The 25,360-nt window shown below is 40.3% G+C and overlaps 3 protein-coding genes across 4 annotated transcripts; 2 read left to right on the top strand and 1 right to left on the bottom strand.

Annotated features, from left to right (window-relative positions):
* Positions 1 to 841: 841 nt before the first annotated feature.
* Positions 842 to 14,843, top strand: tmem64 (transmembrane protein 64). Its single transcript, XM_023263015.3, has 3 exons — positions 842 to 2,383; positions 9,315 to 9,470; positions 11,699 to 14,843. The coding sequence occupies exons 1-3, from the start codon at positions 1,673 to 1,675 to the stop codon at positions 11,888 to 11,890; spliced, it is 1,059 nt and encodes a 352-aa protein (XP_023118783.2). The 5' UTR covers positions 842 to 1,672; the 3' UTR covers positions 11,891 to 14,843.
* Positions 14,844 to 19,429: 4,586 nt separating this feature from the next.
* Positions 19,430 to 23,406, bottom strand: tdp2b (tyrosyl-DNA phosphodiesterase 2b). Of its 2 annotated transcripts, none has more exons than XM_023262973.3 (7): positions 23,120 to 23,406; positions 22,716 to 22,840; positions 21,382 to 21,531; positions 21,107 to 21,198; positions 20,879 to 20,997; positions 20,624 to 20,794; positions 19,430 to 20,531 (listed from the first exon to the last, which is right to left on the bottom strand). In XM_023262973.3, exons 1-7 carry the CDS (start codon positions 23,264 to 23,266, stop codon positions 20,250 to 20,252), a joined length of 1,086 nt encoding a protein of 361 aa, XP_023118741.1. In that variant the 5' UTR covers positions 23,267 to 23,406; the 3' UTR covers positions 19,430 to 20,249. The 2 variants fall into 2 exon arrangements, with proteins under 2 accessions (XP_023118741.1, XP_035800713.1); XM_035944820.2 differs by having other exon boundaries at positions 20,888 to 20,997.
* Positions 23,407 to 23,672: 266 nt separating this feature from the next.
* Positions 23,673 to 25,359, top strand: acot13 (acyl-CoA thioesterase 13). Its single transcript, XM_023262976.3, has 3 exons — positions 23,673 to 23,905; positions 24,042 to 24,226; positions 24,872 to 25,359. Exons 1-3 carry the CDS (start codon positions 23,822 to 23,824, stop codon positions 25,029 to 25,031), a joined length of 429 nt encoding a protein of 142 aa, XP_023118744.1. The 5' UTR covers positions 23,673 to 23,821; the 3' UTR covers positions 25,032 to 25,359.
* The last annotated feature ends 1 nt before the right edge of the window (position 25,360 follows it).

The following is a 25,360-nucleotide window of genomic DNA, read 5'->3' as shown; positions in this document are numbered from 1 at the left end:
GCACTGGTGTATTTTGGATATTGTGGTATTGCTTTTATTTGGGTGAATGATATACTTTCTTTACCAGCAATAATAGTTTACAAACATATATTATTTCTAATTGTGGTGGAATGTAACTAAGTACATTTACTAAAAACTTACATGTGTACTCTACTAAAATTTGAAAATGTATTTTTGACTCCACTACATCAATTTTTACCACTGCTAGTTTGGTTGCAAGTTAAATTCATTTAAAGAATACATTTAATCTTATTTAATCTATATCTTATTTTCATGATGCATGTCTGTCAAACCAAACAAGTATAAATTGTCCTTAAGATGAGCTTCACCTCTACAAATTGATTTTAATACAAATATAATAATAATGATAATAATCCAATTACATAACAACATTCTGAACATTCTGAATATGTTTCTCTTTTTACTTTAGGAGCCCTGTATTTTTCTTATATTACTCATGTATTTTTAGTTGAGTAAAAAGTATGTGTTCCTTGTTTGCTTTTTTTCGCCATAATTTTTTATGAAGACATTTCTTCACTTCAACTGAACTGCCTCTATTTCTCAAGACTTCAAATACTATAGACATTAAAATTAGACAGTTAATCATAATTATTATTAGTAAAATATTAAAAACTTGATAACGACATGGCTGCAACAGCTCACTCTGCTTATGTGGCAGCACAGTGGCTGACAGCACAAACCATCCAAGCTAATTGATCAAAAACAAATGCAGCTTGTCGTGAAATCTCGTAAAACCTCGCGATGACAATGGGAGCTTCGTGATTGGCTGAGAACGCTGAGCGGTGCATCACGTGTCTTGAGGGTACTTGGCATTCTGGGACACAAACAGTGGTCGGTATGAATAGCTCCAACAGCGACGGCAACGGCAGCATCCACTGTGGAGGCAGAGCGACCACGGAAACAACAACACCCCGCCAGCACGGAGGGAGCGAACTGCTTTTTCACATCCGACTCGCGTGTCACGTTTGTCGCTCCGGTGTCCGGGAGAAGCGGAGCTGAAGGCCCACCACGGAGGTTTAGTCTCTGAAATGCAACGCTGGACTTTATCCACGCAGCGAGCTAGTTAAGCTAACGACGGGAGTAAGTTAGCCCTGCAGTGATTTATGCTAGTGTGCTAGCAGCCGGATGGGAATGCTGGGGGAGTGGTAAAAGTTCACGTTAATGTACAGGTTCTCTTCTTGTCATCTCGCTCCCGTCCTCACAGCGCGTCTCTCTGCTGTCCCGACAGCTTCCTCCATCCGTGGACTCAACCTTGTCCCGATGACAACTCTGAATATGGCTAGTGTTTCAGACAGCTACCACACAACTGGACTCATTCAGCCACTGGACTGGCAAGCTGCCCAGCGAGTGTACCCAAGATAAACATTGTGAAATTGGACAATTCATGTAATGGCTAAAGATATTGATTCATTTATTCTTTATGTCGCACTGCTCCGTTGGTGTCAGGGTAGCAGAGCAATGGGTTACTCCTGCTGAAGCCATCTTCTCTAAAAGTTTAGAAATACTTGTCTCTGTTGAAGCTCAACAAATCGACATGGGCTTGCGCTGGATGTAAGACTTTCTGCAAACCTCTTAACATCACAGCTGTCTCCAGGTCGGACAGGTCATCTGAGCCCTGCTCTTGGTCCCCAGAGCCGATTTGAGGGCCAACATGTCAATGTCAGGGGCCACGACCGTGCAGCTTTTCACTAAGCTTGTGAAGCATGCAGTGGGCAAGACGCAGATTCAGCTGAACCGCTGGCTGCAGAGAACTGCCACGGATGAGTGTGACAAAATTGACATTCTAATATGCAGCGCCTTCGATGAGAGAGGGGTCGGCGTAGGGAAGTCAGATGGAGACCCTGAGGTCATCAGTGACACTGGGGGGACGACCTTCACCAGCAGTGGAGAGTTTAGACACCCGTGCTGTATCACCACCTTTTGCTTCAAGAGCGCCCTGCTGGCATGCATCCTGACTGCTGTGTGCTTCTCCTCTGTTGCCCTGGTGCGGCAATACCTCAAGGACCTCCTGCTCTGGGTGGAGAGCTTGGACAGCTTCGTTGGAGCCATGCTGTTTATAGTTGGCTTGATTATTGTGTCGTTCCCGTGCGGATGGGGATATATTGTTCTTAATGTGGCAGCTGGCTACCTCTACGGCTTTGTGCTGGGTATGGGACTAGTTATGGTGGGAGTTTTAATAGGGACCTTTGTAGCACATCTAGTGTGCAAACGACTATTGACTGACTGGGTGTTGAACAAAGTTGGGAACAGTGAACAGCTCAGTGCTGTCATACGAGTGGTGGAAGGAGGAAGTGGACTCAAAATTGTGGCCTTAGCAAGACTCACCCCCATACCCTTTGGGCTCCAAAATGCAGTTTTCTCGGTGAGTATGAAAACCAGATTTTTCTTTTCATACTAGATGGACACTAGACAGTCATGTAAACTCATGGGTTTTGGTAGAAAGGTCACAGCAGGGGACTAGCCAGAAGCACAGCTCATTATCCTACTGGAGGTTAGTTTGACAAATCACTTGCAGTCTTGGCAATTAAACCTGTGACCTTTTTGATTTCAGAAGGAAGCGATATTCTTTTTGCGAGGCCAGCTGACACTCGGGGGAAATCAAAACTAGCCAGAAAGCAGTCAGGAATGGCCAGTATCATTTTAGTTGTGATTTTGGACATCCAACATTGTAGTTGACCTGTTTTTTCAATATTCAAGGCAGACCACAGTCTAATAGCGGAAATGAAAATATAAGGGCAGTCTCTAGAGAAGGGAAACTCATTCCTTTTGTAGAGGGAACGAGTGCTCCTGTGAAATGGATTCCAGTGATCAGTGTCACATTTTCAGCCATATTTCAGGTTTTCACATTTGAGATGAGGCTTTTTTCAGAACAGATGGTAACGTTAGTGTCATGTAGACTAAGCCATAGGCATTTTTTTATACTTCAAATTTGAAGTTATTGGTCAAGGCAACAAACACCATGTGATCTAAAGCTAAGCAGCGTCAGGATATTGCTTTCAGCTGCACTCCTACACTTAACCTGAGGCCTTTGACCTTCGAACATTGCATGAATAATTTAGACCCGGTGATTAGACCTCCCAGTCAACTCATTGATACCTCAAATGGTGAAAGCCTTGAGGGGTCTGTTACTGTATTGTAGAATCTCAACTGGGAGGTCATTCAACATGAAAAATTTTATGCTAAGTCTGATCGAATAATTAATGAGGTATAACAATCGGAGGGCTATCTTAAACTTACTGCCTCACATATTTAGACCTTTGAAATACTAGCCTTCGTCACTGTCTTTGTTTGCATAAGATTACTACACAATCTCATGCAACTGGAATTCCTAAAGAATAGCCCATCTGAAAATGTGATACTAGTGATTACATTTTTAGAAGATTTACTTTTAGATATTGCATATTTTTGTACCTTTACCTGGTATAGATAGGTGTTACTAAAACATACTGTGGAAACACTAACAGTAGAACAGTAACAGGTTTGAACAATGGAAACTTTATTTCAAGAGGTTGCCTGCTTGTATCCTCTGAATGTGAATGAGTTACTACAGAGTTATAGTATGTTATTATGTGCACTGTGCAATTTGTGCACATCAAATACAGGCAGTTTGACACGATAATTGTCTTTCTAAATATCTGTGACCATCACACTCACTGTGCATGTTGAAGTTTTATTAAAATGTGGGTATATATACACATTTTCCCTCCTGAAAATGGTCAGACTGACTGTGTCCACGATGTGTCCAAGGATGAAGAAGAAAAAAAGATAAATTCATCTAAATTAAGTTGGAATTTAGCCTACTCAAACATCTTATTTCTGAAGTTGATTGACCATTTAAAAACTATTAATATACCATAGGTCAACTTAATACAATTGCTGTATTTTATAGATTAGGATTCAATAAATTCACTTGATTTTAATCTTGCTCTGACAATGGAAAACAATCTGGCAAGAATAGTATTAAAATAATGTTAAGATAAAAAACAAATCAACAGTAGCATAAACATGCAAAAATGGAGGCAAAATGGGGAGCTTGAAAGGCATTTATAGCTCGCAGCATGGCGGAGTTGATGCACAGGCCTGAGGCAGGAAAAGGAAAAAAAAGAAGATGACATAAGAGTGCTTCACAAGCACAGTAATTGTATGGTGCAAAACCAGTTGGTTCTCTGGGGTTACTGATTTACTCAGACATTTCCTGGCTATATGGAGATGGATATTTGTATTTCGTTCCCACTTTTGACAGTTCAGCGTAGACACAGTACACACAGTTTATCATAACCACCCTGTATTAAACATCACTTTAGAAAGTTTGCTGAATCTCAAAAAGCATCAGAGCTTTATTGACCCTGGTCAATTTTTAAGCATTTTTAGGTTGAAAGAGATTAAATATAAAAAGTTTTCTAAGTGCATAATATATGCAAACTTTGTATGGGATTGAATTGCAGATGTCTGTATTTTTTACTGAAATGCTGAATATCGATCTGGTTATTGTGAACAGATTTGCTGTCGGTTTGAATTTGTAACCTTAAACAAGTTGGGCTGCGTTTGTCAGTTTCTTTTGTTACGTCTTATTATAAAGATAACAACATGTTCAACTGAAGGTGTTTTTGGCAGTAGAGTTAAGTTGTTCAGTCCATTTCCTGTTAATATTTTAAATTTCAGGCTCAAATATCATTGTCATATTATTGCATGTTCACAGTAAATGAAAGAAGGACCTTGGTTTAACCTTTGTCGTTATGGACTTGGATATCAGTATTACATAAATATATCAGCACAGTCACTGTTTAAAACGACCCTTATACCTTTGGAGAAGTGAAACTAGTCATTTAGTAACAGCAAGATGAAATCATCCCATGGTGAATCATCTTTGGACTTGAAGGTACAAGAATCTCTGCAGGCAGTAGACGTTTGTGCTGCACTTATACATTGATTGAAAGGCTGGTATTTGAGAAGCATCTCAAATTGAAATGCTTGAGCTGAGTGACATTCAAGTTGAGTAGAGAGCTGACAAAGAGATTATGGCATGAAAAGATGCCAAAAATAGGCAGTGAGAGTTGAAGTGCTCTTCAAAATCTGTGATGATTAGTTTGAAAAATCATTTGATAGAAGGATGACACTAAAGACAAGCTGGCCTTTTGATTGTTACAACATTGACATAGTAGCTCTCTTTATGGTTTTAAGCTCAATGTTGTTTTGTCTTGCTGTTGTACTCTGGAATTACTGCTTAAATCCAATTTCAGCTCCAGGCTAAGAGAGCATGTGATGCTAAATATTGACATTATTCCTGATTACTATGTCCACACTATAATCAGCAGATCACCTGATCATAGTCTTTTTAACCAGGACATACAAGAGAAACCTAGCAGATGGTTTTCTTTTGCCTGACTGACTTAAATGGCTTCTGCTTTTCATTGGTTCACACTTTAAGCCTCATAGTTGGGACATTTCGCTGTGTCCAAAGGTTGAAATGTCCCTCCCATGCCAGGATCACAGGTGGAGCTTGAGCAGTAGCCATGATGTTGAACTTACCGTTCTGCTGTGCAGAGGTGGAAATGAGGTGTCAAAGTCAAAGGGTCAGACTTTTTACAGTGCTAGCTCAGCTGCTGCCACCATCACTGGCATTATTCGTCTGACTCAATCAGTTTGTCAGGGTCAAATTACAAGCTGAGCTAATTGACAGTCTTTTAAAATGCAGATTTTGAACCTGTGCTGAATTATTATGTCAAGGCAAATAAAAAAAGGAAACCAACTTTGAAGTAGCTAAAGCCTCTACTGCTGCAGAACTGGGTCATATTTTGTTGTGTGCCAGTTTGCATTTGTCATATTTCTGCTGGTTTGTTGTAGCTCATGACAGCTGTTTGTCTTTCAAATTTTGTCTGTGTTTGACTCATTGTCATGACTTTTGAGATTGTTACCTCTGACATATTTTTCATTTTACAGATTTACTAGCATATCACATAGCTTTTTTTTTTTTTTTTTTTAATCAGCATTTAGTTTTAGTCATGGCTGACTTGCGTTGCTTTTAAAAGTCACACCTGGTTTTTCGAGACATCCTTTTGTCTACCTATGTTTTATTAAGGTTCACTTGCATTTTTCTCAAAGTGGCAGTGACTGATACTTGTTTGACAGCTGAAAAGCGAGATATATCCCTCAGCAGAGATAAAAGAGAGTGAATTCTGATTTTACATTTGATATGTGGCCGGATGCACAAACCAGTATGACAGTAGTGCTGCATAGATGCTGGAGACAAGGAGGTTATTAGGCAACGTATTATATAGCCCCCCACCCAGAGTAGCTGAGATATTTAGAGGTTTAATTTAATAGAAAGACGATAACTAAAGTAATATTCAAAGCTGGAGAGACTGGAGAAAGACCAGGCTGTCGACTAGTTACACAAACCTGAGTGTGAAACACTTTTGTTCAGTTGGAGAAGTGAACATCATAGTGGAGCTTTCACCAGGGAGTTCAGCCAGCACTGCCAGAAGGACGCTAATAAGCTGAATCCTGCTCTCCACCTTCCTCCACTGCAACATTTTCATTTCCCAGTCCAGAGGGGTTTCAAACCCAGCACAGGCTCTCACTGTGCACCTCGTAATTCATCTCACCTGGAGGCTCATTATTGAGACGAGCTAATGGATCTTTTTCTCAATAATAAAAAGTGAAATTGGCCGTGTGTGCCGACTTCGAGGGCCATACTGGCTCACAGTGGAATTATGTGTTGTCTGCTCTGCTCTTGGTAAGCATTTTATGTGGGCGAGGCTACATTTCACCGTGCCCCCCGCTTCTTTCTGCTGAAGTGGATGGTGCTACATTATAGCGGGTAACCTAAAACGACACAGAGACTGCAGCAGTTAGCAAAACAATGGGACAGCTCAGGAAAAATTATTGTGAATCCTTTCAGGACGAAGTGGAGGTATTCAGGTCTCAGCGTCTATCTCTGTCTTATTACTACTGCTTAATAACCTGGTTTCATCCCTCTGCCGTCATAATAAGATGATTAAGCGATTGGGGAGTTCATCAAGTGATTTATAGGAGCCTAACTACAAGCACACATGTTTGTGCCATCTTTAATTACACCCTGTGCTTCATCCGTCATTATAAAGGATAAACCCTATGTGTGTCCGGATAAAAACGAAAACAGAATCACAGTAGCAATCCTGAAATTTACTACACAGCCAAAATAGCCTACTTGCTGTCTTGTTTACAAGCACAGAGTCAGACCTGCATTGCTGCTGCTCTGAATAAATCAGGTCAAGCCTAGGATGGGGTGTTTTTTTCACTTGAATTTGCAGATTATCTTGATATACAGGCTTTCAGAAGCAAGTAGGAGGTTCAGTGGGAATTCTCTGCACGATGATAAAAATACCGATGGCTAGCCCTTCCCCGGTTGTGTACAAGACAGCTGCATACGCTAGATGCCTGGGTGGGAACAGACTCTCAAGTACTTGTGCTTCACAACTCAGGAATGATGGCTGAAAGAAAGAGAGTATTCCTTTTCTTCTGTAGCTCTCACATGTCTCCAGAGATCAGCTGGAGGCATTTTGATTGTGTTGACACATGGTGTGGACACATCAGTGCTAATCTTTACAAGGAGAACAGCCTGCTACTCGATTGTACAGACAAAGACTCAGCAAAACGAACAGATGAAAACCAGCCTGGCAACAACATTAGCTTGCTTAACCAGATTTTGGTACAGTCAGTGTTCGATGGTATGTAACAGAGGCTCTTATCAGTGTGCAGTGTGATAACAGGGCACGGTTTTGGGATTTATCACTGCAAGAAGACACTTGAGCTGGATCTAGCATAAAAGTCCTCAAACCCTGATAACATTTTGGCAAAGGCGGTGTCTTGCAGCAACACGCTATAGCCCCTGACACGCTGCTATCAGCCCGAGCGTAGTCACAGTGTACACAATGCCAAGGTCACATCCTCACACAGCCAGCACAGATACATCGGCTTATGTCATCACTTAATCAAGGGATCAAGGGTGACAGCAAACACAGACACTTGTTTATATTTAGGTGGTTGTACCGAGATATGAAATGAGACACCGAGCAGAATGTGTGATGACGTGTTGTAGTCCAAGGTAGTTTTACCAGATGGTACTTAGAATTTGTCTGCCAGCGCAACCAGGATCTTGCAGATTGTGTTTGTTATTATGAGTTCATATTAATTTTGGGGCATTTGTGCTTTTAGCTGACAGATATAGTGGGAAAAGACAGGAAATGTGGGCAAAGATAGCGAGAGAATGGCAAACATTTTTGGCCAGAATATTGTGCAACATTCCACGTGGCCAGGTTGCATCATTTTTCGCTATTATTGTGTCCTAAATTAAAAACATTTGTAGCAACTTTTCTTAAAAATAATGTCCTATTTTAGGGCATTTTTATCTAATAAGTGAAGTGAAATTCTTTAGAGGACAATTGTGATGCAGGATCAGAGTAAATGCTACCACATAGCCTCTATTAAAGATGTGAATCACTGACAGTGTGAATTCATGTAAACTGGACTTGTAGCAGCACTTCTGCATTGGATGGCTATGTGTGGGACAAAACGGTAGTGACTGACCTGATGGATAATCTTATAGTTTGAGTTCTGTGCTGTGTGATCCAAGAAGCTCCAGATTACAGGCCTTTGGTATAATGAAGGAACTGATAGAGATTGTAGTCCTTCATGTTGTTGCAAATTTGTCATAAACTCTTAAGTTAACTCTCCTTACAGTTTCAACGTTAGTTCATGTATGATTTTCAAAATGTTCAAATTCTCATTACTTCCACATAATCTTAAATCAAGGTCACTTACAGTTTTTTTTTCTGGAAAAAATCGGTAAGTAAACCTAGAGGTAACACTTGTTTTTTACTAATCACTTTTTCCAAAGTCAAGTTTCCAAGTTTTATTCAATTCCTTTACTTTTCTGGAATCATTTATCAGTTTTCTTGTTTATTTGCAGTAAAGGACAGTGAACAAACCACCTGCGCTGCCATTTAGCTTGAGATTGATTCTTTCACTGTCATGTTTTAGATAGAATTTTCCTCACAGCCGATGAAAGCCAAACCAAAAAAAAAGTTCCACAGGTGGATTCAGTACTGAGCACAGATAAACTAATACATAAAATGCCGTTGAATCTCTAACCTAATCCTAAGTATGAATGCAAGATGGAAGATTAATGTTGGCCTGTTACATTGAAACACAGTTCTCATTTCCATATAAAAGCTGACCTATTCTAAAAGCTTTTTTCTCTGTTCTGAAGTCATTGTTTAAAGCATCTATAGTCTCACTATTTCTATTTCAAGATCACAGATGTGTCCTTGCCAAACTACCTGGTGGCCTCCTCTGTGGGTCTGTTGCCCACACAGCTTCTCAATTCCTACCTGGGCACCACGCTTCGCACCATGGAGGACGTCATCGCAGAGCAAAGCGTCAGCGGCTACTTTGTATTTAGCCTCCAGGTGAGCTGATGGGGATAATACATTAAATATGTAGATGCTGATTTCTCAGAGTTCTGGGATAAACCGGATGTCTTATTTTGCTTAGTTGTGATCTTAAATGGCAAAGTTTTTTATATGAAAATCTAAAAAAGGCACTACTGAGCTCTTTTTAAAAGAAATGTCATCATTATGTTACATAGCATTAATACCTTTGCCTTAGTCTAAATTGAGTTATCCCATTACATGTGCTGTATGAGCTAGAATACATGGCATACCTGAATGAGACATAGCATTTAGTCCAGCAGAGCATTATCATGCCAACAGAAAACAAAACATACTTTCCATTGAAGCAACTCGGATGGTTTCTAGCACATGCATGTGTCTAAGAGACTTTCAAAAGAGGTATTCAGTTTAAACATTCTGCTTCAGAGTTATAATAGTAGCCGTGAAAATCACGCCAAGACAAATGTCACACACCTGTTCCTCTTTTCTGAGAGCAATGTTGACACAGAAGTGCAGCGTTTACCTGCAGTACTGGTTGATCAAGATAAAGAGACACATAGCTCACCCTAACCACAAGCTCAAAATATTTCAAAAGTTTCCTTCACGGTTAAGTGCTTTTTTCACCCTCCCTGTGTTTCTCATTCATGCCTACCAAGTCTGTCAAACTGTTTGCTAGAGCAACAGCCAAGTCACATAACCCCTGACTTTAGTCTTTAGTTACATAAATGTGTTGGGATGAACGCTTCGCCTTATGTAGATATGCAAAATATGCCCACAATTCAGTCCAGCTCACCCAAAGGTCAGTTGAGTCTGTCACCACATCCCCAACACCTGCTCAGCTCCATGTAATCTTCACAAGTGTTCAGGGATCAGTAGTGGCTTATGTGTGAAGCATTTGACTAGTTCGTAAAGATCAGAGGTCGGGGGTCGGCTCAAGATTAAGTAGGTATTTGGGTTTCATGTAGAACTTAAAGCTGTGACACCTGGCTCTGATCACGCAGAAGATATTAATGGTGGGAAAAAACAGTTTGGAAGAGCTGGTGAAGCCTTGGTACCTCTGGAACCAACCGAAATACACTTCATATGTACACATAGTTTCTACCCTATCATCTTTACCCATGAGAAAGGATGCATCTGTTTGCTGGATGGGTACCTATCATTATTCAATATAGCAGGAATTGATAGATGTTTCTGTGTCTCAGTCTTTCAATGGCTGCTGACTGCAAACGCCGGTCTCACGTTCCTTTTGACAGATAGCTTGGAAGAGTTTGACATTTTGAGAAATAAGGAGTAACTTCCGCAGCTTTTCCACTAAATTACTTAAGGTACTTCAGTCACCTCTGTTCAGGGTTCTTGGAACACTGGTGCATTCTTGCAAAACCAATCTGTGTTCCCAGCAGTTTGGAAAGGAACCATGTAATCAAGGATGTGTCATCAGTGGAGGCTGTTGTGCATCCTGTATAGCAGCGTCTTATACTGTACAGGATCATTTATGTTGGCACAGTTCTCATTTCAGTTCAAGGAAAACCTGCTATTGTTTAATTCTGGCTGGGAGCAAACATCTCAGTTTCCAGACCAAATCTGTTTGTGGTAGAAATGCTCACATTAGTTCAGACAGGGAACCAGAAGAGTCTTTGCTGGTCGTCTGGCACCTGTTCCCATCTAAGAAGTAGGCTGGCATGTAGCCGACAATAAAATGCTAAATTGTAGTTTTCGACTCTGTTTTACAACATTGTAACTCTTGAATTGTAGAGGTGCTTGAAGGCAGATTTTCTTACTTCGAACAGAGCCAGTCTAGCTTGTTCTGTTTCAGTCCAAGCTGTGCTACCTGACCGCAAGCTGTAACTTCATACTTTTGATACAGACACAGCAATAGTGTTGATCTTCTTGTTTGTTTCTCAGCAAGAAAGCAATGAAGTGTATTTCCTAAACTGTTGAATTATTGATTCAAGTAAATGAAAGGGTGATACAGCAGTGTCAGTAGATTTTGATTTTGAGGCAAGAAGATCAATATTGGCAGATAATTCAAGCTGAGATATGGCAACTGATATCAAGAGAGAAGGACAGCATCTCCTCTGGATGTGTGATTAGTAACTTACATAGTAGAAAATTAGCTCCTGAGAGCTATTCAGCCACATCTTTCTGGTTAGACGAGGGACCACTGTATTGTTGGTCCTCATCCTTCCGTACATTCATTAGCCTCATTACAAGCTCTGTTGAACACGGCCTCTGTTCTTCTTCTACAGATCGTCATCAGCATCGGCTTGATGTTCTACGTTGTTCATCGGGCTCAGGTTGAGCTCAACGCAGCCATCGCCGCCTGCCAGATGGAGCTCAAGTCATCACACATGAACGGCTCCTCCACCAATCACAGCGGCTTCACCTACTGCAGCAAGAGGGCGACGGCTGGCAGCGGAAACTGCATCAACGTGGTGTGACCTCAAGCCCAGCATGTGGCGGTAGCTCCCACAACTTGGTCAGTGAACTGTAAGACTGCATAGCTTAAGGGAACCCACTGAGTTTAGACGGTGTCCAAAACCTGGTGGTGGCGTATAATTTAAATCATGACATCATATTCTGACTGCACATGTGAAAAACCCCCTGAAAATGTTCGCCTTTAGTCGGTACGATGTTTGAGTAGTGTGGGACCACACACCTTTGAGGATACAATGCTGATGAAAGTGGTTTTGCGGTACATCACCTTGGGAGTTTTTTATTTTTAATAAGTTACTTCTTAACGTCTACTCTGTTATAGGAGATGTCAGTGAAATTATGGAGATGTATGGAAATATCAAAGGTGGCGTTGTGAGTGAGTCACTTGATACCTGGTGAGGCGTTTTCTGCCTGCTGTCGTTATGAATGTGCAATCTGGAGCTTTCTAGAGAACCAAGGAATTGATTTTCCATTTCAGTGTCAAAAGAATGCCAACCTATGCACCTTTATTTCATACTCTACCTGTTTTTGTTTTGTTTCAGGGGAAGTTAGGGTTTTTGCTTGTCTGCATCCAGTGCTCATCCACAATCTAACTAATAAGGGCATTACTGATTTGGCTTGTTAGTCCTGCTCATTTTCTAAGTGTCTTATTTTTGAACTATGGAGAAAGAGGAGAAGCTCCCAGTGAGCTCTACTCTGACTGTGTCATTTCTCCTGGCTTATAGCTGAATTGGCCTTGCCTGCCCAGAGATCATTTTAGTGCTTCTGCAGTTTTGATAAGAGCAGCTGGAGTAGAGAGCAGGTTTCACAGCAGGAAACTCAGGAATGTTTCTGCCAGGAAAGTTTAAAGTGCAGCGTGGTCAGCTCTTCGGCAGCAGAGCCACGTGTTCTGATGGAGAACGATTCCCACATTGAACTGAAATTGAGATGTCAAGCTTTTCCTGTAAATGTTTAGTGTTAATTTTGATTTGATTTTCCATTAGCTTTTATTTGTACTTTTTTATTTTGGCTGTGAGATTATCCATTAGGGATTAATACGTAGTTTTTGTTTAAAATGGTAGTTTTGACAATTCAGTGCAATACATGTAGGAACGTTGACAAAATGGCATGAATGTCACATTTCAGTGCTGCAACCAAACTAATCCGAAATGCTCTCAAGCAGATGAAATAATACAAACCTAAGTCTGTGTTTTCTTTAGGGTTTACTTGCATTATAGATGAGTACTCTAGATGAGATAAAGAGGCTTTTATTTTTTATGTGCCATAATTTGATAAAGCTTATCAGACGTTAAGACATCGGCCCCGCTTGAGCTGAGGCTACGTGTGACTTATTACCTAATACTTTGTTGGTGATGATGTTAATTACCTGTGAACAATTCTTGTGTTTAGCTCTTAATACGACGACAACAAAGCTCTCCTGCTGTCGGTTCTTTTGCACAGTCCACTACAACAGACAAACATTATTTTCATACAGTTAAACTAGGAAGGGGTTTGGTTGGTAGAAACAGATGTGTCTCAGAAGCTGACAATCAAACACAACATGGACACTAAGTGATGAATGTGATACTACTTTTTTTTTTCCTTTATTGTGATGCTGCTCCTCAGACAAAGTCTGGTCGAGGAATAATAAGGGCTCCTATATGAAATATCCATCTTTGTGTCCCTGTAATTGTTCACAAAAGCCTGTTTTGTAAAGCTGGCACAACTTTTTGTTTTTGTACAAATTTTTTCTTTTGAAAGCCAGGATCAGTGTTTGTCCAAACACATTCCACGCTGTCAGTCCTCTGACAAGCTGTAGACTTATTTTCATGCTAAATGTTGGTTTAAGGGCCCCTTCCTGTTTGAATTTAGCAATAATGTTTGACAGTCAAAAGCAAAAAAAAATATGATAGAAGTCCTACCAGTGAGGTCTTTAGCCAAGTGTTGGGAATTGTTCAGTCCCAGTGTTAAAGATCTGTTTGTAGACCTTTCAAAGTGAACAAAAAAAACAGCGTTTGAGTCTTTAGTCGATCCATATTTCACTGTAAGATTGAGTATCAACATTCCCAGGTTTGTGTTACAGTCTTCAACCTGCCTTTTACCTTCCGCTGCCTCTGATGGACGTTTCTGCGCTGCCTACGATGTGGAAGACATGTCATGAGACACATCAACGTCTGTGATCAGAACAGCTTGTTCAGTTTTGTAGCACTTTGTTTGGAGAGCCCCTGAAACTATAGATTGCTTATATGCTCACACCTTCAGCATTAAACCTAAACACTTTTCCAGTTTCTTACTTGAATCGAACGTTTACGACGAGAAAGATGAGTATGTTTTATGGCTGCTAGAACTCTAATAAAAAAAATTACTCACAATTCTCATCTACTTACTTTATAAAGACATGGTGTTGTAAATGTCACCCGACAGAGACTCTCCAAAAACAAAGTGTGATTCTAGAAGCTGTTCTGCTCAAAAGTGGACAAGAAGTGGACGTTACACCGTGTTTAATGCAAAAATCCAATGCATGAAATCCGATCGGCCACCATGGACACACTTCATAATACTTTAGCCTCTCAACTGGGACTTGAGATTGTGGAGAAATTAGCAGTTTTACACTAAAGGCTTTGGTTCTTCCTAGGTGGGCTCTACTTAACTTAGATATAGTTATGCAACAACTGATTCCTAAGGGAAGTATATTTCATAGACACCCACACAAGACCTGAATCTGGGATGTAACTGCACACCTGAACTGTTACAGAGAAGGGCAGTGTGATATTATTAACTTAAAGGCTCAAGTTAAGGGTCACATTCGGTGCTATGAAATGCAATACTTCCCCATCTGTATTAAGTGCATTACACATATACTGTATTTTGTAATACAGAGAATTTTACAGTGTATAAATATTGTTATTTATCACTGTACGATGCTTGTTCAGTGTTATTTATGAAAGAGAAAATAAAACCTGTCTGAATTTGTTACAACTTTTTGTTCAGGTTTTTATTTTACCTATTTTTCCCTCATGTATTATAGATAGATAGATAGATAGATAGATAGATACTTTATTAATCCCAAGGGAAATTCAAATTTGATCAAACCTAAAGGTTTTTTTCTCAGTAGATGACCTCGATTTGAAACTTCAAAGTTCATGTGAAGTTCACTGCGTTCTACACAACCTACAAATACAGTGTCCTCTGTTGCTTAGAGTCTTAAAAAATGTGATTAATGGAGTTGCTCTTCTGTGATTCAGCATTTTTAGAGCTTCATCCATTGCGATGAAGTCAGGATATATCGGCCTCTGCTCCAGTGCATACATTTTGATTTTTATTTTGTCTTTTGTGAGTCCCCTACCCTTGTGGAACCCTAAATCATTGACATTTATTATAGACAGAATCATCTGCACCTGTTTTATGTTACAGCTCAGGACACCTTATGTAAGACGGAGTAAAAATCTGCTGTTGTTTGCTTTCACTAAACTTTCTGTCAGCCTTGTTATTTCAGATGGAAAAGCAGCTTAAATTTCTCACAGAACAGTGGGAAACTCTGACTTCTCAACAGATGTTTTCACAGAAACGTGTTAAACAGCTTCCACTGCTGATTAAATTTCCACTATCTTAGTTGAGCTGCCACCCATTTTATAAAATCCTTTGTTTTTTTCCAAGTCCCAGCAGGAGTCGCTCAATATGACCTGCGCTTCATCTCTAACCTTTTGAGAGTGATGGAAATGTTCTTGCTCTGAAGCTTTTTCCCTTATCTTGCAAACCTCTAAATAACTGTCACTGTTCAAATATGCAGCAGAAGCAGCAGCAGCAGCACTGTACGGCCAGAAATAATACTGGCTTCTGGGGCAGTTTGTCACAGCGATTTTGAAGTGAAGTAGTGATGGATGTGGTGGTGGTGATATAGATTGGAGCACCACTTAGGCTTGCCCTTGCCTTGCCTGTGACAAGCTATCTGTGCAGAGGGAGGTGGGTGTTTGTGTGGACGGCTAGATGAATAGATGGTGCTTGTAACCGCACACACATACAGTGGAAGAGTAGCCCACAGCCATCTGCCTGCATCCCAAATTCAACAAAAAAACACAAAGCAACCAAGAAAGAGCCAAAGTCTATCAATCAAACAGCAACACACCAGACTCCTCTTGCATTTTATTGCTCCATCTGTTACCAGGAGCTGCGGCACACACTGCTGCTCTTCACACAAGCCGCTCATCTTGTTCCTGGGCTCGGGTCAGATTTGTGTCAGATCCATCATCATCCAACCCCACCTCAAAGGACAAACCTCATCCCAGAGCCTCCCCGCCAGCGTGTGAATACAAAACCAAGAACATTCATTTTGACGGGCTTCAAATAAAAGCCCGGGTTCTCACTGAGGGCTATGCTTCTGGAGGGGGAAAACTCCAAAAATACATCTGTGAGGCTGTTCGTGCTTGACGACGCAGAGAGCGAAATTATAAAAGAAAAGAAAACAGGCTGAGCGAGATGATCTTGGAATACATCCACGTTGCCTTCCAGAGGGAAACTTATGGTGCGGATGTTTATGGATTTGCGGAGGAGGGAAACGCTGATGGGCCTCGGGCATAAGGATCCCGCTCAAGGAGGAGGAAGAGATCACATGACCGCCGCTTTCTTGGGCCAAGACAGCTGTTGCCTCCATCTGTACCATCCGTGACCTGCTGCTGTTCTCGTCCTCTGTGCTGTGGTGTGACCCTGCACTGCACTCCTGCACTGTGCGCAATGTGCTGCACATCTGGATGAATCAGCCTGACTCTGAGTTCTAACAACACTCTGCAGCTCAGCAAAATAACTCTGCTTTAGCTGTAAAGCTGTCTCCCTAACAGCTGCTGGAACGTTGTTTTTACTTTAGTCAGCAGTGATGCACTTCATCCTGCAGTGGCTTGATGCTGTTTGTTGAGATTGTACTCAGAATAAAATATGTTTCACTTAAACTGAAATGAAAAATGCACTTAAAAGATATCAGTGTACAAACCAAATGCTTAACTAGTGCACAAATAATACAAAACTTATGATGTTTGCATGAATCAATGCAAGATTTATTATGTAGTCCCGTTGCACACCTTTAAAAAATGCACTCTAAGCTTATGTTAAAACCTAATGGATCATCTGTTCATGAATGTAAACTGTTTTTTGTTTTTTTTTACCTCCCCATTGCTTAGGTTCCCAGCAACCACACTGCTGAGTACAAATTACAACCATAATTCATAAATCAAATACAACATTTTTCCCTTAAATGTTTCTTTTCTTATGACCTTAATAAATTGAATATGTAGAAAACTAATGATGTTGGACATTTGGGGAAGTACAGACAGACTTGTAATGACACCAAATTAGTAAAATTCATGTTTTATATATTTAAGAATATATATTTTTTTTTTAAAAAAGGTGTTTTCACTGAGAAATTTAATTTAGAATTTCAGATGGTAATGCTCTGTACTGTTGAAGATCAGTGGCAGACATGCAGAAAATGTGTGAAAAATAAATGAGTTCAAAATCATCTTTATGAGCAATTCTTGTATAATTACAAAAAATGATTTATTTAGCTAAGAAAAAACAACGCTAAGCATATTTTATAGTGGTTTAGGAAGGTTAGGATCGGTATGTAAATCAAAACTGGATCTCGATTTTTTGCAGGTACGTACAAGATTGGTTCTCAATTCCCCCCTTTTTTCAATTCACAGAACTATCAGAAATGAAATCCACATCGATCATTACGCCACAGTGGAGGAGGATGCTTACTCTTGGGGTGTCTATGTTCTAAGGTTTTAGGTGCACCCAGCAGAGCCGGACAGATTTGTGTCCTTGCTGATCAGGAACCAGGACTCGGGACAAACGAGGGAGGGAGGCCTGTTCTGATGAGTCCTGCTCCCAGGGAAGAGTCACATCTGTGTCCTCTCCTAAGGTCAGCTCCTCTTCAGTGTGTTTGGCTGCAATGTGAAAACGCTGCTGTCTGCTCACCGAACAAACACGAAAACACACTCCCAGGTTTGAAGGGCGTGTTACATAGAGACTGTGCTGACAGAGACAGGGGCCATTAAAACTATAGTTTTAATGGCCTTTTACCCATCAGATATTATATAGCCAGAAAAACCACGAATCAAATTATAAACTGTTCACAAAGAAACTTATTTCTCCCACTAAAATACAGTATGTAGCCCTTCATTTGTAGTGATTAAATACCTGTTTTTGTCCCTCAAACAAATACTTTTCAATGGTTTCAGTGCCCCCTGTTTAGTTTGTGTCCCCTTTGGAATGTGTGTCATTGCACAAAAAATAAGCGCAGTGAACTTCACTAAATATTAGGATAGCTACAGAAGTTAAAACACGACAACATCGTCAGTCTGGCTGTTTGTGTCTTGCAGTGAAGAGAGAAAAATATGAAGGATGTACGATGACATCATCATCGAATGAAACATCGGCATTAGCCCCAAAAGACGTTAAAAAAATACATACATAACAAGCATACATACATTACAGGCCAAAAGTTTGGAAGCAAGATCAAACTTGTACAAAGATCATAGTTTCATTCATTCAATTCAATGTTATTTATATAGCGCCAGTTACAATTCAAATTGAGACACTACAGAACCCATATGCCTGAACTTTGGTATACTTTGCAACAAAATAAACATGATTATTATATAAAGAGTCACTAATCAGAATACATTTTTATTATAATTGTCAGGTCTTTGTATCTGTACTCTTGTTTCTTGACTCAGTTGTTTCTCCAGTAGTTACAGAGATATGGACACAGTTGAGATTTATTGTTTTTTTTTTTTTTGTTTGTTTTGTTTTTGCATGCAAACTCTCACAAGCCAAAGAGCTAAAGTGAATAATGCAAACTTTTTTTTTTTTTTAAACTTTTGCACTGAATACTTCAAAGTCTTCTCAACCCTAAAACTAAGCCCTACTTTTCTTTTGTTAACATTTATTCAGTAATTGCCTGGTAACTTCAGTGTATACCTAAAGGTAAAATGAAGAAAATGGTGCATATCAATGAAAGCGAAGTCTGATCATGCAGTAAATACATCCCAGAATCCAAAGAATTCATACTGGTTTTTAAGAAAGACATTGTGAGCAGAAACTTGAAGTTGCTTCCAAACTTTTGGCCTGTAGTGTATATTAAAAGTAATTAATAAGTAATAAGTAATTTTCTAATTTTCCCACTAAATGTGTATTTTTGAAAAGCATTGTGTTTCAGGTCTTCACCTACCTGTGGGCCATTGTAGTAAAAGTAGCCTTAATATGTTATTTCCACAGTTTACTGCATGTAGTTGAAAAGAATGTGTATATATCTGCATTACAGTCAGGGGAAAGAAGCTGGAAGATATCAGAAAAAAAAATGCTATACTGTGCCACTAAAAAAAAAATATCTTTCAGTGGGTTAAATCAGCTGTAAATTCAGGAGCATATTCATCCTGATTTTATGTTCAGACTTTGGAAGTAAGTTGATTTTTTTCTCTCTTATTTTATGGATTAAAATCTTAAATCAAAACTGTGTAGAGATTAACACAAAAATTAAAATTGGTGTCATTATTAAGACTCAGATATGCTTTTTTTTTTTTTTAAAAGTCTTTTAATGGTTAGCACTTAGACACACATCACAGTCTCCAACAACCGTCATTCAACACTATGCTGCTCTCTAGTGGTCAGATGTAAATACTACATAAATACAGTGAGGCCCATCTGGCGTATTTAACACTATAGATCAAATTTAGCTGGAGCACCATACTCCAGTACATAGTAGTACAGTATGAGTAGAACATACTAGACTTGGTTTCATCAGTCACCTTCATTCTAATGTGGCAGAAGCTTCCCTCAGCAGATGGTTTTATTTACAGTAAATATCTGGAAATGACAGAACAATATCACAACTTTCTAAAGATATTTTTTTCCAGTCATGAATATTTTAAGCCATTGTGGATAAGAAGCCTTGAAAGTGCAGGAATTTCTGAACACAAACAGCTCCCTAACCAGTGGGCAAATTTCATCTAATGAGGAAGCTCATGTGAGAAGATCAGAAGGAACCTGTGTGAGATTCTCCTGTTAACTGCTGTTTCTATGGTCGAAAAACTTTCAAACTCAACTGTCAAATCTAATTTGAAAAACAATTAAAATGATCATTTATTACAGTATTTCCCATTTTAAATGCAAAGAAATCACTTCAGATATCAGAGGATAAAACTAAATCAATAAAGGCATCACATTTAAAGGCAACCGATCTCTCAGATGAGGTTACAGCATCTTCTTCCAATAAGACACTCTGGTCTGATCCCAGCACTGACCAGTCCTTCACTGGGAATGAAGCAAACAAGACCAGCAGATGTAAAACAAAAGATTTAACTGGCATGCTGCCGGTTGTTCTTTGACTTTCTAGCCAGCAGAGAAGCTACAGTAAATTCCCCAGTGATCACTGGTGTAGCGGCCACAGTCCAGCTTCTCCAGCCCCACTAAAGCCATGTGATCGGGGGCCAGATGTGGGATTCCGTCCTTGGCAGCTGGACGGAGGTAGACGCGGTCGAAGCGGCAGCGACTGACGAAGGGAACGGTCTTGTTGCTGTTGGCTTTGGTATCCCAGGTGTAGCGGCAGTGCTCCTGCTTTCCCAGCCGCTCCCAAACATCACAGACAGTGGAGGGCAGGCCCACCTTGGCCACCTGAGAGGGAACAGCAGAAATGACTAAAGAGGCACAAGCTGTTGTTACCTGTTTGGACAGAAGTCTACTGACTGGAAAGCCGAGTGACTGACCTCAGAGTCTCTCAGGTTGGTGTCGCCTCCAAACAGGACGGTGACATCATCAGGCGCCTCCTTCATCCGCTGCATCACCACTCTGAGCTGCTTCATGCGCTCCTCTGCATGGCCTTTACAGCTCTCGAGGTGGGACGTCATCAGACACAGCTTCTGGTCTTTGAAAGTCACCTGATGTTAACAGAGGAAGAATGAACCTCTGTATCGGATTCAGGCGAGCTTATCCACGTTACACACAGGTGAAGGTGCACAAACCCGAGCTACCAGCAGATTCCTCATCATTTGAGTGGTGGGGTAAGATACAGTCTCGCTCTCCACGAATTTGACTCGTGACTTCTTCAGCATCATACCCGTGAAGTAAGAATCTTCACCACCTGGGGACATCAATAGCATCACTAAAGGCTCTATTCCATTCAAGTGTGACAAACACTCAGAATGTACAATACCAGCACACTGAAATTAAGGCTGCTAAACATACTGTACCTTCAATGATCAGGTAGCTGACAGCCCGTTTCTTTAAGTACTGGACATAAGGTGGAATGAGCTCCTGCAGGAACACCACGTCAGGAGTATACCTATTAAAAAAATGAATCATTTTACAAATGTAATCTGCCTTTCTCCTGTCAAATAACCCGAGCGGGGGGAGATGTAAATACTGTATCTTCAGCCGCCCACAGAGGTCTGCTCCAAACCCGTCTTCAGATTAAATATCAAACCATGCTTATAAAAAAAGTGTAAGAAGTGTAACATAAGCTTACAAGACTAAGTAGGAACACAGGCCTCTGGCACGTTCTGCAAGGTTGTCTGTATCGAGTCCGTCGACGTTCCAGGAGATCAGCGACAGTTTACCGTCATCTTCTTCTGAAGGTTTCTGTGTGGGGGTCGGACTGTCTCCAGTCAAATCTATGCTGGAAATTTTAATAAAACAAAATTAACTTTGAGTTGTTGAAGGTTAGCTGGCTGGTGAGATGGGTAACACTCACCACACACAGTAAAATTAACAGTGTCAGGGATGCAAGACAGTAAACGTCCACAAGATTCAAACAGACTCGTCTAACTTAGAAAAATGCATTTAATCACGACATTTTGGTGCTGGACCTTCAGAAAGTAAATGATTGCTACAGACAGAAGCTGATAAAAAGCAAGTGTCTCTATCTCAAGAACTAATTACATTCCCCAAATACTAAACAAAGACATGAATTATAAAACATCCTTCTTCTGTGTGACAAGTTTCAAATTTTTGAAACTTGTCACACAGGATAAGAAAGATACTACGTTGTGAATGCTTAAAATGGCAAGGGCCAAACGGCATTCATACAAAATGTACACATCTCAAAAACATTGCAGGATCCATGAGCAGGCTCATCTACATATGGGCACCTGCAAGATTTTGGAGATATACGTGTACATGTGTAGTATCTGAAACAGAGGCTGACCTGAAAAGGAAACTTAAAGGAAGCTAAAGCTACAGAGAATGGCATGAAGGTGAAGAAAGACAAGGTGCCAGTGAATGACGATGTGATTTCTGGGGTACGACTATTGCAGCAGTTCAGAGGAGAGGCATTTAAGTTCCATAAACCAGGAGAGTATTTCCAAAACTAAGAGCTATGTGGTCACAGAACACAATAAACTTGTTTATAAAGCAACTGGAGTTCACTGGTGGACAGACATGTAGTCCAAAAAACATTTTCACCTTTAAAATCATACAATGTCCAGGGGCAGGTACACCTACATATGGACCCTGCAAGATTCTGGACATGTACATGCTTATCATATTATTTTGGCGATTTAAAAGAACAATATGTGGTTTTGACTATATGGAGTGTAACTTTCTGTATGTTAATAAGAGTTATCATACACGGGAATGTCTTGAAAATCCCATTGGTTAAATTATAGAGCCACTCTGGCTTCTTTTTTTGTGATGAAATGTTGCAAATAAATGTAATTTTATAAGTTAGACAGTGTGTGGGAGCAAATTTTAAACTTTTATGTGCACTTGTCCTCCTCCTATGCACTTGTTGATGTGAAATACGTGTAAATGACATAGGTACGCAAAGAGTTCCCTTGTTCTAAATCAAGACAGCAGATTTACCATTTTTCTGGAGGTTTTTCCTCAACCTTCTGCCTCTTAGGCTTGGGCGTGTTGTCTGTCTCTGTGACATCTTCTACTTCAAATACTCTCTCCATGTCTGCCTCAAAGAAAGCGTTCAAAGCTCTCTGAAAGAAAAGTGACAGAAAATGTATACATTTGTTTAACTAGTTAATCAGGTCTTGACTGCACGTACATTTTCAGTACATATACAGCAGACGTGTAAAGGTTTATTAGCACTTTGAGCCACAGAGGCTGACCCAATCAGGAAATAACCTGCAGCTGTGTTCCGCTAGAATTAATAATTGCACATACTGGCCAGCAGCTATCACATTCTGAGGCTCCAACAGTAACTGAACTTAGTAATATGAGATGTGGGAGGCCTGAGGCGGTGAAGCTAACTGTACCTCCATCTCCCAGTCATTCTCAGCCAGGTAGCACTGAGCCACGGCGCTGTCAGTCCCCGCTATTACAGCGAACTCCTCGCAGAGACGAGTTCTGTTTTCTTCCACGTTAGAAACTGACGGTTTGTCCGCATCGGATGTGGACGCCATATTTTCTAACCAGTAGTTTAACTTAACTATACAGGATAATTAGGGGTAAAAGCAAACATCAGTTCTTGTTTGTTTTCCTCCGCAAGTTAGCCCAGTGCAGCACTGAAAAGCCTCCGCGTGAATCTGCTGCTAACTAGCCTCTAAGCAGGATTGAAATGAGATCCCAAAAACTCTAAAATGGGCAGAGACAACTGGTTATGGAATTGTGTTCAGGTAATTCTATTACATTCAGATTAAAGTAAACGGAAAATAAACTCCCACTCCACTCCCCAATATTTATTCGAGTCGTGGAGTCAAACGTTAACCTCAGCGCATTACTCTGTATAGTTAAAAGAAATGATTTAAAAAATAGCAACTAGGTTAAACATACAGTTGCTAACAAGCATCACCAGATATTAGTATCGTGGCAGTGCTGTTTCAACGTGGAACCGCAAATTCTGTTTCGAACCGACAAATTTTCAGTTAAAATTTCGCCCGGACGATTTATCAAACGTAACAGCTTCCGGTGCGAAGTAAACATAAGTTTGACATTGGCCTCATTTATTAGCGGCAAGTATGGCAGCTTTGACGTTAAATACCTTAAAACAAATAATGAGAGCAATGGTGGATAATCGGGGCTTCGACAGAGTCCTGAGCAAGGTAACCATTTATTATTTAGCGACATTTACTTGTTAATTTTGAGATTTGTGTGTTTGCTAGCACAGTATAGCTCGGCTTCTGCTTTAAAACACGACTTAGCTAAGCGTTTTCGCTAACAGATTTGTTGTTTCTTCAGGTGGACGTTTTGTCTGCCAGCCCCGGTAAGGTGGTGTGTGAGATGCGGGTAGAAGAGGAACACACTAACCGGGCAGGGACGCTGCACGGCGGGATGACAGCCACCCTGGTCGATGTCATCTCTACGTTGGCTATCATGAACAGCGAGAGGGGAGCACCGGGGGTCAGTGTGGATATGAACATAACGTGAGTACGTGAAGAGTGTACGCATTAAAAAAAGCTCAGTTTTATTAGCAACTGCTCCCTAAAACCTTGACACAACCTGTAGATTTACCTCTGAAATGTAGATTGACGTCTACTTCTCATACTAACATACTAAACAAAGATTGTAGTGCAGCTACAATTCATAAAATCGTATCTAATGGTGCTTAATTGTGAGGAATGAACCTTTTACATATTGTTAGAGCATCCACAAAGCAGAGTAAATGTACTGGTATTTTTTATTTTTCTAAATGACTCCTGTACCTTTAATATCCATTTTTAAATGCATAAATTTTGTGTAATTATGGTTTAAGATTTAAATAAGGCTAGGATGAAACTGTCCAACATATTTATACTTTCACTCTTAATCTGCTAGCTAACTGTGCATCCATTTGTGGTAAATATTAGTGGCCACGTGAACATAGTGGCTCTACCACTTTGTCACTAAGCATAGAAAATACCACTGTAAATATGTGTAGGTCTTGCTTATCTTAACATAAAACTAATTTAAGCACATACCATATTCCTTTTTTTTTTCAAATAACAGCAACCTTAACGTTGGCATGCAGTTGTATTGGCAATTGACTGCACAAACTACAAGTGACCTGAAAAAAAGTAAATGCCTTACAGGTACATGAGTGCTGCCAAGATGGGAGAAGACGTACTTATCACTGCACAGGTCCTAAAGCAAGGACGGACTCTGGCGTTTGCCACCGTAGACCTCACCAGCAAGGCCACAGGGAAGGTCATTGCACAAGGAAGACACACCAAACACCTCGGTAGCAGCTAATCTGTCTCCCCTCTGTGCCTCTTTGTAAATCACAAGTGTGTATATATATATACTATCAGAACAAAGAACTGTGTGAAGCTGTAAACATGCCTCTGTCTGTACAGTTTGCAAAACCACAGATTGTTTTTTTTTTTTTAATGAATATAGGCTGGTGACAACTTCATAATGCTACTCACTCCTGGTTACTTACTAATCTGTGTTGTTTCAGCTGTTAAATATTTCTCATGAGCAGTTGCCTAACAACTAGTTATTGTGGTCAGAAAAAAAATCCCGATCTAAGTGATGTATCAATGATTCATGCACATGCAATAAAACAAATGGACAAAGAG

The sequence above is a fragment of the Amphiprion ocellaris genome, chromosome 15, assembly GCF_022539595.1.
Source record: "Amphiprion ocellaris isolate individual 3 ecotype Okinawa chromosome 15, ASM2253959v1, whole genome shotgun sequence".
Lineage (NCBI taxonomy): Eukaryota > Metazoa > Chordata > Actinopteri > Pomacentridae > Amphiprion > Amphiprion ocellaris.
This window is presented reverse-complemented; position numbering and strand designations above follow the sequence as displayed.